The sequence below is a fragment of the Pleurodeles waltl genome, chromosome 9, assembly GCF_031143425.1.
Source record: "Pleurodeles waltl isolate 20211129_DDA chromosome 9, aPleWal1.hap1.20221129, whole genome shotgun sequence".
Lineage (NCBI taxonomy): Eukaryota > Metazoa > Chordata > Amphibia > Caudata > Salamandridae > Pleurodeles > Pleurodeles waltl.
The window spans coordinates 902,465,151-902,477,725 of NC_090448.1; the positions used below are offsets into that span (position 1 = coordinate 902,465,151).

The following is a 12,575-nucleotide window of genomic DNA, read 5'->3' on the forward strand; positions in this document are numbered from 1 at the left end:
CCTATCCATTATGCAGTGTTTTGTTAGCACCATCAAGGAAAAGAACATGGTAAGAGTTAGGCAGAGATCTAAATATTAATTATGAACCCATTTATGGTTATGATTTGGTGACAGAAGAAGAATACGAATGTTGAAATACACACTCTCTTAGGAGTAAATCTTATGTTCCGTGCTCAGTAGCGACCACGCAAGCTGCTCGTTTTGTAATATCAAATGGTTTGAGGGCGTGTAATGGTAGGTCTATTTTCGCTAAACATGGCTTGGTAACTTTTAGGAGAGGTTCATTCAGATCCAAAATCAATTGTGGGAGAAAATGGTGGATTTTAAACTGGACGACAGAGAAGACAGTGATCGTTACCCCTTACACCTGGAGCTCTCAGGTATCTTGACTAGAAATTGTCCAGTCCGTGCATCAACCAGTATTTAGTCAACTTTGGGAAATAACAGCAGATCTATTAAATGGATGCAATGTTGTAGAATGCAGAGATCTTAGCTGAGATTTATAACTCATTCGTGACAGCCCTCACCCCCTTTAACTATATCCCTCCCATTGAGATTCCAATTGGTCAAAATCAATTCTGCCGAAGCCTCATTTGAGGAACCCGCCTAGTCATAGGAGCACCCAGTACATACACTAATCCTTGGTATATGAGGGACTGTAGCATAGCCAAAAAAGCACTTATAAATGCACTGAAATATAAATCCCCAACAAAGGTTCAGCTAGCGAGGGCCTGGCAAAAGAAGACCATAATGCTAGCACAATTAAGTTGGTAAAATTCTACCTGGGGTGACCCAGTGGTAGCAGCAGGGTCAGGGGATCACAGGACATTTTGGAAAATCATTACCCATGGGAGTGTATATTCAAAGGCTCCGATTGAGTACTATCTGAATCTGGGAGTATGGGTGGATCATTTCACTAAACTATATGGAAACACGCTTGACGAGCACATTGTTTATTCCCACTCCCTGCTAGAATCCAATACACTGGATACATAATTTTCCCTCGAGGAGACCAAGGCAGCCATAGCTGCAGTCAAAATGGGTAAGGCCCCTGGATCGGAAAACATCCTAGGCCAACTATTGCGTCATGACTTAGATGTTTTGGTCCCTTATGTTAATCGACTAACCAACGCTATAAATTCAGGTGCTCAGGTCCCTGACACCTGGAAAGGTGCAGAGATAATACCTGTTTATAAAATGGGGAATTGATCAAAATCAGGTCATTATAAACCAATATGCCTCTCGGACACATTACAGAAGGTTTATGCAAAATAGGTAAAATATAATCCAAATAGATCAATTATACTGAAATTCTGACACCCTTGCAAGCGGGATTTAGATCTTAAGTAAGCACCATAGACCAAATCATAAGGCTGCTTCTTACTGCCTGGAAGTACACTAAGATGAGGGACAGCCCCTTTGGATATAGCTTTTGTTGATCTTAGGGCAGCCTTCGACCTAGTCCCCAGGGATTTGTTATGGGCAACTCTCAAGACTATGGGGGGTCCCTGAGGGCCTTCTTGGCCAATTTCTAATGTTACATCGAGATAATTATGCACACGTCTGAGGGGGGTTGACAGGGGCAGCTTATAGGTCACATCCCTGTTCACCGAGGGGTGAGGCAGGGGTGTGTGCTGGCCCCCAAGCTCTTCTTCTTTATAAACAATGTTATAGGGGCCCTTCTCATAGGTAACACAGATGCACCTAAAACTGAAGTCGTGCGGGTCCCTGCTCTATTATTTGCAGATTACACCCTTCTAATTTCCCAGACTTCTACAGGCCTGCAGCAACTACTGAATAATTTTAACACTTTATGAATATAGAAGGAATTGGAAATCACTGTTACAGACAACATTTATGGTAATTAGGCCTCATAAATCTTTTGGAAATACTCTATCTTTGGAGCAGGGAAAAATTGGAATGTGTTTTTAGGTTTATTTATTTGGGCATAAGGTTGGACAGCAGGGTTTCATGGTCCCCGCACGTCCAAAAACAAAGAGCAGTACTTCAGCACCAAGTTTCTGATATCAACAGAAAACATCAGACAACATCAACAAGAGCCAAACTTCCTGCAATAGACCTGTATAAATTAAATGCTCAAGCTGTGTCTCTATATGGTGCTGAAATCTGGGACCATGCAAACACAGTGCACTTACACTAAGCGAGAACAAGTTCTTGTGCACACTCCTTCACCTACCCCAGAGTACTCCTTTAGTCCCCATGTTCCTTGATGTTGCTCTTAAAAGAGTGGAGCATATTGCTCGGTTAAGGACTCTTCTTTAATGGGTGAGGATTTGGACCACAGTGGAGCTTATGCCTTATAGAAATGCTGTAGAGGAATTGTTGGTGATAGACAAGAATGTCAGTTTTCCATGGTTCAGGCTTGTCCAATCCTGACTGCAATCCAAACAGCAATTTAAATCTACGTAGTGGGAGTATATTTTAGCTAACCTCCATCAAAGCTCTACTCTAGCAAGTCTTTTTGTCTGGTTTCTGTTTATGAAGGACAGCCCCTAATATGAAACTTTCCTGTATATCCCCCAATTACGGTTGGATAAATCCTTGTAACTAAAGTTTTGACAAAACACCCTTGAGATCGTGACTTTCACATCCCAGTGGAATATCGATAGGTCTACTGCCCCTAATGACAACTGTTCATTATGGAGTCCACCCTCTAAAGAAAATACTAGTCATGTCTTGTTTTACTGACCTGCCTATGCCAAGCCTAGAGGTAAACAGATTCATACACTGTGAATAGACTAGGCCTTAGGTGGCACCACAAAGCTATAAAGATGTTCAGTACATAGACATCCATTTCCACTGTGAGTATCTTGTGTAAATACCTATTGGCAGTAGGGCTGCTAAGGAATCAAAAAGATCTAAAATGTTAAAGCCCTTGTGCCTGCCATACTCTTTCTTTACATACACAGGTGCTGCTAGGAGTGTTAATAATTTTTACTGTGTACAAATATTTTACATTGCGTTGGCATTTTAACTTGTACACTATGGATCTTAAACTAGCTTATTTATGAAATCTCATTGCTAGCCTACATTGTATGATTTAAACATTTAGCCTCTTTTTGGGTTGTAGTCAATTGAGATCCTTTTCAATTATTTGTAAGTGTTTCTTTAAAAAATTTACTATTTTGAGAGTGGAAATGTGTATGATTGTGTGCTTTAAGGAATGACATTTCTGAAATAAACTTTATTGACTGATTGAAAATGTGAATGACACTTGAGCAGACAAATGGATTAGGAGGGCTCAACAAAGGCCCCTCAGTGTGGAGAACATGAGGCTGGCAAGAGAGGTCAACCTGTCACGAGGCCAAACGTAAAAGAAATTAATGTCCAGAGAGAACGAAAAACACTGGCTCCACAATTACTTGGCTATAGTTCCTCTTTAAGGTACAAATGGCCACAGCTATGAGTACCATTGAAGAGAAGGTGTACCGCAATGTGTCGCACCAAATATCACATCAAGGAAAGAAATAAGTAACTCTTGAGAAGCTAAGGTTTCCTAAAATAAAAGATTAACTGATTGGTGGTTGAGTAATACTCGCATGGGAATCACAAGGTGATTTAATTTTATTCTGACACAATATATAATAAATTGAACTCAAATTGAGGATGAATACATCAAGACACAATATCATATGATTTTGTTCAACAGACTAAATGTTCATGTATACACACTCATTCTGTGTCAAATTTGTCACAGAATAAATACAGTGTTCATGTTGTATACGTAGTAGGAGATCCTTTTGGACCAACTGCAAAAAATAGGATATGTTTTTTTAGATATGGTTATGAGTTAGTTGTGATCTTTCAACTCCTACTGCAGCCTGTAGATGAACATTGGAAAATTTTGTAACATCTTCAAATCTATCAATTACGGTAACTTCCATATAACTGCTTAATTAACCTACTCATTGAGTTTATAGCTTAATGACAGAATAACTCAATTTCCAATTCTAAGTGTGTGTAAGCAATATCACAGTCATCCCTTTAACAGGACAATAGGTCTTAGGAGGGTATCGTAACAAAAATACAGAGTGTTTGAGTCACATTTACCTCTCAGTGATTCCTATTTATACCGGGAAAATCATCAGGGACAAACTGAGTCAGAACAAACACAGAGGGATTGCCATTGGCATGTAGTTTCTGACCTGAGAGCTATGCCAAGTCTTTGCAGCTTTGAGAAGAACCTCAAGATTGCTCTCTTAAGCAGGTCAACATTCCGTTAATTACTGAACTGAACTTTATATGAAAGAACTATGGTTACGCAAAGGTGAATGAGGATATGCAGTTTTGCATTCCTGAGTTCTGCAAAAATAGTAGATGTGTAATCAGCTTGTCTGCAGATGATGAGATTTAGTAGGAGGCAACTTTAAAAATAAGAGAGGGTACCCTTGGACAGATCATACTCTGGCAGCTAGTAACATATGGCCCTGTAATTGATTGAGGTATAATTTCGGCCTACAACACTTAGAATATACACACAGGTGTAAAGGGTGATTAATGGAAGTGGTATGCATGCATGCCTGGTTGTTAGTAAGGGAAGGGTTGGAAAGCTGGTTGGATTACATGGCGACTTCCCTAAAGAACTTGTTTAAAAATGGCCTAGAACCTGCAAACAGATCAAGAAAATTGGATTGGGGAGTTTAATGGGTGGTATAGTGGAAACTACTCCCCCTTATTTGCAACATGGCTACAACCGCCTTGTTTTCTGGCCAGTTTTATTACACGAAGGGGGAATTGTAATCTATTATTTTCTGTTGGTATAACTAGAAAAATTTCGATCTACTTCAAGTCCAACGATAGCCTGAGGCAGCTAGTGACACTGATGACTGGTGAAGCCACATGAAAGCCCCTCCACCAACCATCAGAGAGACTGTAAAATCGGATTCCTGGCACCCATCTGTGCCACCCCCATCTGTGACGTGCTAAAGAGGTTATGCTAAAAGTAGCCATAAGCACTGCAACCTTAAGCCAATGGCACTGACTGGGTTAAGCAAGGTCAACCCTTCCTCAAATATTTTTGTTCACCCTCATATCCATCTATCTAGCCATTTATTCTTTCACCCTTCCCTCCACCTATCCATCCACATTTCCACCAGTATGTACAGGTGAAATATGCTTGCAAGGGCCCTGGACGACCAATGGGTGCATCTAAGTATGCTTCTGCTCGAAATGGAACCAAGCATGAAGGCATCTTTTTAATGTTTCTAAACGTTGCTTTGGTTAAAAATGTAAATGATGTGCCATTCAACAGAACACAAACTGCATCTGTATTTGTTGGCTGGTATGGCCTTTGAGATAACTAATGTGCCTTATTAGAGAATGTTGTTTCTATTTTAGTGAAGGGATAAGCAAGGCAGTGCTTTATTCCTTCCGGTGGCACACGTACTTCTGAAGCCTACATCTGATACACCTCCCAAACACCCCCATCCCTTTCAAATGTTTAATTAGAAACAGACCGCTCCTGACGGTTATTAAGAGTCCTCCCTTGTAGAAATAAATGTCAGGACGCTCGGCCAACTTCCAGCACTCCTCAGTGCTAAAACAGAAAGATATATGTCAGCTGGATAGAAATAAATCGTTTACCTGTACAATACACGTTTTTATAAAAAATAAAATCTCTCCTTTGTGATTGCGTTGGGCTGTAGGTCCCTAAGGCCCTGTAGTACAAGAACGAACGTTCTCAATTACACTAGAGCTCTGATGTTATCTTATTTCTTTTCAATTCCACAATCATTTTACAAGTTGCCTTAGCAGACAATCACACATACACGACAAGGATCAGCTGTGTCAATGACTGGACTTAAACGGGCCATACAGTGAGATCAAAAGAACAGTTCTGTTTATTATGCCCTGCATAAACCACAATTACCAACAATAAACACTACAGAACAGTGGTTCCCGACCTTTTGACTTCTGTGGACCCCCACTTTATCCGTACTGGAACTCGGGGACCCCCACTGAATCCTTATTCAAATCCAGGGACCCCCCAATGAGTCATTACTGATAGCTGGGGACCTAGCTATTTAATTTTCTAAGCAGTTGTGGACCCCCTGTGGAGGCTTCGCGGACACCCAGGGGTCCCCGGACAACAGGCTTTGAACCACTGCTACAGAATGTTCCTTGGTTTAGTGACGTCAAGTGGGGTTTTGATGCATCTTGTGGCATCATTCATCACATGGTCCTTTTAAAGTCAATCATAGCTAATGTATTACATCCATTCTGGGGTCACAAACCATCACACTAATACAAGACACAAGTAAATAAGCCTAATCACCTTATAGCTCACTGGAAGTCTTATCACTGTAATTAAATGGGACTTCATAAGCTAGGATAAATACTTTCATTTGGCTTACAAATGGAGTACTAGAAAGAATTTCGTATGTTACACATCACATAGTTCACGGAGTCAAACCAATCACACTGTTTTTATTTATTTTTCCTTATTTATTATCATATATTTGTAATATATGCATCTAAAGACCCAACGATATTATGGACAACACCTAAATACAAGACACTGTGCAAATCTGAGAATTATGAAGGAGATCCGTGCAGAAATCTAAGAAGAGGTTCAGAAGTTAGGAAAAGAAACAACTGAAGACAACTAAACACAAAATAAATTAAAGTGTGGAATAGCATTGCCTTCACAAGAAAAAGCAGGTATTGGCAGCCTATAGCTCAGCCACCAGTTGAACTTGACTTTCCAAATTATCTCCTTTGGCAAAGCTAAATATTTTGGCAACTTTGGGGAAACACTGCCAATCGATGGAGATCTTGTGCTGTATGGAAAACGTGCATTTGGGTCTTTTTTTCCTCACAGACTAGTGTGCGGTGAGATATGCACAATGACCATTCAAGAATGCACAACTATGTTCTGTTGCACTCCTAGAGTAGGTGAGCTTCTTTATGTCCCTGTGAGAAAAAGTAGGAGGCATGTCCATGGAAAGGTTGATGAGTCCAGTGCTTCATTTGTAAAAGAATGGTGGTGGTGCCCAAAGTTCTGCTCAGAAGGTGGAGGCTGTCACTACTAAATGCCAGCACGCCCCATACCAGAGCTGCGTAGTATGGAATTCACCTCAGGTCTCTTTAATCCACTGCCACAGGCTCCCTGCCCCTTTGTCTCACTCTTGCAGGTTCTTGCTTTCTACCTTTGTGACGGTTTTGCTGCCTTTCTCTTGCCATCTTTCTGTTTTGTTTGTTTTTCCCTTCTTTTGCTCTCGGTACATGTCTCAAATAGGAAAATAAGTGCCGGTCCCCAAAAATGGGGGCCAATGGCCCACGCTGGCGTCCATTTAAGCACTGGATGTGTCCATGTTCTGGGGTAAATGCCAAGAAAAATCAGAAAAGCAGCATATTATCATGACTTTCCATGAATCAAATAGGTCGGGTGACAGCCAACCCATTTAAAATAACCGTTGGGGGTGGGGGAGGATAGACAAAGGAATTATTATTGCAGTTGTGCACTGGTGTCTTCAATGGTATTCTATCATGCACAGAACCATGAAACAATCGTGATGTGAGCTAGTACCAGATAATTCTTACTACAGAGCCCTCACACAATATTTTGTCATTTCTGTGCTATGCTGCCTGCTTTTGGCTAGATTTGTGGCATAAAAATACCATACGAATAAATTCTTCTTGAAAATACTGTACATTGTGTGATCTGCGGTATTTGTGTTATATTAACTTGCCTCGGGAGCGCACACGAGTACGTTTGCTCACCTTCAGTAGAAAAGCCCAAGGGCCTGTTTACGAGTTGGCTATGACTAGATGCAATAATTATCACATCCAATAAAAAGCAACACTAATGTGTTCGATATTTATGGGATGGAATAATCATTACCCACCATGAGTTTTTGTGGAAGAACATACAGATTTTGGTGCTTGCCACACTAAAATCCACATCTTCAGCTAAATAACCAGCATTTTTCCCCAATAAATATCAGCAGGCTCCATCTGCCGATATTTATCACAAAACTCATATTTACAATATGTGCGATAACAAAAGTTACCATAATTTATCACCATCCACATAATGAGGGCCTAAGCGATTCGCCCAAAATCACAGAATGCTGGAGTACAATTGGTTGGAATATAACCTTGGCTGGCAGCTGAGGTAAGTATTTTTTTTAAAATATATGTTGTGTGGGTGCTTGGGGGTGAGAATGGGTTTATGTGTGAGTGTGTATGTATGTCTGCATGTGTGTTTTTTTAAGCATGTGTGTGAGTCAAAGTGAAGGTCAAAGGGCGTGTGAAGTCACTTCCACTACGCATGGCATTTTAGTGTATTAACATGTATGTCTAAGAGGAGCAGAAAGGACACATTTTTGCAGTGCACTGGCGCGTTGAGGCCTTGAAAACTGGAAATAGAAGTTATACACTTTGCACATCTGTGTCCACTCCTGTGTAAATATGCACTATATCTTAGTATTAAGCAAACTTCACTTATGTGTTATTTAATTATGTTACTACTTCAGATGTGGTAGCTGAAACACTCAAGTGTTTGCTTTCAGTATTGTCCAGTCATCATAACCTTTATTTTAGTTATTGTTAGACCTGACATCCTTAGGGTGGTCACCATCAACTTTTTGCCTGCCTCCCTCCACTTTTTGACACTGTTTTTGCTGGTTTTAGGACTCTGTACATTTTACCACTGTTAACCAGTGCAAAAAGTGCATATGCTCTCTCCCTTAAAACATGGTGACATTGGCTAATACCCAATTGGTTTAAATAATTGACTTATAAGTCCCTAGTAAAGTGCACTACAGGTGCCCAGGGCCTGTAGACTAAGGGCCTGATTCCAACTTTGGAGGACGGTGTTAAACCGTCCCAAAAGTGGCGGATATACCACCTACCGTATTACGAGTTCCATAGGATATAATGGACTCGTAATACGGTAGGTGGTATATCCGCCACTTTTGGGACGGTTTAACACCGTCCTCCAAAGTTGGAATCAGGCCCTAAATGCTACTAGTGGGCCTGCAGCACTGATTGTGCCTCCCACATAAGTAGCCCATTAACCATGTCTCAGGCCTGCAAATGCAAGGCCTGTGTGTGCAGTTTCACTGCCAATTGGACTTGGCATTTAAAAGTACTTGTCAATCCTTGAACTCCACTTTTTCTACATATGACACATCTAAGGTAGGCCCTAGGTAACCCATAGGGCAGGGTGCTATGTAGATAAAAGGCAGGACACAAACCTGTGTAGTTGATATGTCCTGGTAGTGTAAAACTCCTAAATTCGTTTTTCACTGCTGTCAGGCCTGCTCCTTTCATAGGCTAACATTAGGGCTACTCTCATATACTGTTTGAGCAGTAGACTCTGGTCTGAAAGGAGTAACAGGGTCATATTTAGTATGGCCAGAATGGTAATACAAAATCCTGCTGTCTGGTGAAGTTGGACTTAATATTACTATTTTAGAAATGCCACATTTAGAAAGTGAGCATTTCTCTGCACTTAAATCCTTCTGTGCCTTAGAATCTACGTCTGGCTCGGTTAGTTGACAGCTCCCTTGCGCATTTCACTCAGACACCCCCAAACACAGGATGCTCAGTCACACCTGCACACATCTGCATACTGAATGGGTCTTCCTGGGCTGGAAGGGTGGCAGGCCTAACACTTACATGTCAAAAAACAGAGGCCTGCCCTCACACAATGGACTGCCAACCCCCCTACTGGAACTCTGGCTGACAGGATGGAAAGGGGACCTTGTGCACTTCTAAGCCACCCTTCGAAGTCTCCCCCACTTCAAAGGCACAATAGGGTATTTAAACCAGGTCTCTGACCCTACCAATTCAGACACTTCTGGACAAGATATCTACTGGGGAAGAAACTCTGAACCAGAACCTGCAACCTTCCAAGAGAAGCTGCCTGGCTGCTCAAAGGACTCCCCTGATTGCTTTGCTGTAAACGACTGCTGCCTTGCTGTTGCCCTGCTGCCTTGCTGCCCTCTGGTTCAGCTAAGAATTGCTCTCCAAGGCCTTGAAATGAGCTTGCCTCCTGTTTTCTGGAGTCTCAGGGGCAAAAGACTTCATCTCTGCAAAGAATTCCTTGTGCAGTAGCCTGCCAGAATTGACTCACAGCCTGCCCTGCAGTGAGAGAATCACCGCACGCCAAACCTGAACGACGCAGCCTGGTTCTCCGAGTGGAGATGGACGCAGCGCCAGTGTTGCGACTGGAACTTCGATGCACAGCCCACTGGATTGACGCATCGCCGACCAGGAACAACGCAGCCCGACTTCCTGCGAGAAGAATCGACGCAGCACCTGCCGTGCAACAGAAATTTTTACGCATCACCCATCGGACCGACGCAGCTCCAGTGACTTCGTTCTGCATGCCTAGGATTTCTCTGCATCGTCCCCGGGGTGTCCAAATACCCCGCAACCTGAAGAGGATACAAGTCTGCGCACTGGAAATTGACACAAAGCCCTTGTTGAGTGGAAAAGCATCAACGCATCATATGTGTGCACTCCTCCTCTACGGTCCCATGCCGGATAATTTTGATGCAAACCAGGTACTTTGTTCTTGCAAGAGACACATTGCTTTTTAAGAACTAAAGATTCTATTTATCATTACCAAAATCATATTTCAACTTGTACTTATCAAATCTTGATCGTTTTGACCTTATTTTAACTAGATAAATATTCTATATTTTTCTAAACCCGTGTGGTGTATGTTTGTGGTGTTTACAGTGTTATTAGCTGATTTATTTTGCAAATATTTTACACATTGCCTTTTAAGTTGAGCCTGACTGCTTAGTGCCCAGCTACCAGAGGGTGGGCACAGGATAATATGGATTTTGTGTGACTTACCCTGACTAGAGTGAGGGTCCTTGCTTGGACAGGGGGTAACCTGACTGCCAACCAAAGACCCCATTTCTAACAGTAATGTTCTTCACTGCTGCATTGTGTGTAAGTAAAAAACCTTCCTTTCAAAACTTTGGGCCTCACTTTGAGTTTGGTGGATGAGTACTCTGTCACAAGCCTGACAAACTTCTAGTGTAACTTAGTACTAGTGCCATAGGATATAACGCACATGTAGTGAGTCGGACGAGATATCTGTCACGTTTGGGACGGAATAACCCGTCCTCCAAACCAGACCCATTAAATCTCTTTTGTGGCATAATCTACCTTTCATATGCGTAATTAGTGGCTCACATTATAAGTGTAAAAACTTTATTTTGGCAAGTAATTAAAATTGTTAAAATAACGCTTAAAAAAACACAGGATTTAAAAAATACAATATTATTAAATAAATGAATATAAACCAAACACGTAAGACAGAGGACATGTTATGGGGGAAGATGTGAGGGCCCCACATTAATGCTATTTTTAAAAAGGCATTTTATTTTTCATCATCTTAGAATAGATATTTCAAAGAAAACATGCACTAGACACAACCAGCTTAAATCGATTTTTTGGCGAGTCCAACGGGTGATATGCAATAACCGTAAACACGTCTGGAGTACGATCCATAGAATCTGAATGTATTTGTACATAGATATCTAAATATAGGAAATTAACGTAATGCGAAAGGCGGTTTCAAATGCAATAATCATACTTCTCCTTCCAACAACAAGCGTGCTCATTTACCAGGCACATGAGAAGAGTAAGAATTCATTTGGCATTATTGTTCTAATGTGACAATATCATTTAGCCATCCGGTCACATTCCACCTGGTACTGATGTGCAGAATAGTTTAGGTGTTTAATGGTAAGTACACGTTCAAATTCACAGGTTGTGCTTCTTAAGTGCAGGTATTATAAACTTGTAATCATACACCATAGTAAAATCAACACAGTGCACTGCAGATCCCTGAAGTACTCTTTAAAACACTTACATTGCTCTCCTCCAGGAACTTCAGTGATTTTGCAATGTTGTTCAGCCGAAATATGCGATGCGATGAAGATTTATATTCATGGAGCTGCAATATAAAATGCATTTGTTTAAAATGTGAGAATATGGTTCCAACAAAAATGGCATGCTAGTCTCTGTGTGAGTGCACTGGTAGTGGAGGGATATGTGAAGTATGAGTCCTTGAGAGGGTACATTCGCAGTGCTGCGATAAGTACTGCATGAGTGCTTTGTGGGTACACTGCAAGTGCAGCGATTAATGCCACATGCATCCTTGTGTGGGTACATTGACAGTGCAGTAATAAGCCCCCTCTGAGACCTTGTGTGGATACACTGATAGCACAGCAATAACTTCCGCACAATTCCCTGTGTAGATACACTAGAGGTGTAGGGATAAGTGCCACACAAGACCTTGTGAGGGTACACTGCTAGTGCAGCAATAACAATTTCATGACACCTTGTGTGGGTAGTGTCTGGCAGTGCAGCGATAAATGCTGCGTGTGCCATTGTGTGGGTCAATTACCGGTGCAGCGATAAGCGCTGTCTGAGATCTTGTGTTGGTTCACTAGTAGGACAGCAGAAACTGCTGCACAAGACCTTGTACAGGTATACTAGTGGTGTAGGGATAAGTGATGCCCAAATCCTTGTGCAGATACACTAGAGGTGTAGGGATAAGTGCCATACAAGCCCTTGTGTAGGTA

At 41.6% G+C, this 12,575-nt stretch overlaps 1 protein-coding gene across 3 annotated transcripts in view; it reads right to left on the reverse strand.

The window, feature by feature from the left end:
• Positions 1 to 12,575, reverse strand: part of CLMN (calmin) — a 520,511-nt gene that overhangs the window by 224,090 nt on the left and 283,846 nt on the right. For all 3 annotated transcript variants that reach the window (XM_069208248.1, XM_069208250.1, XM_069208249.1), the window contains one exon: positions 11,861 to 11,944. In XM_069208248.1, coding sequence (XP_069064349.1) covers positions 11,861 to 11,944 — 84 coding nt within the window. The remainder of the gene's footprint in view (positions 1 to 11,860; positions 11,945 to 12,575) is intronic.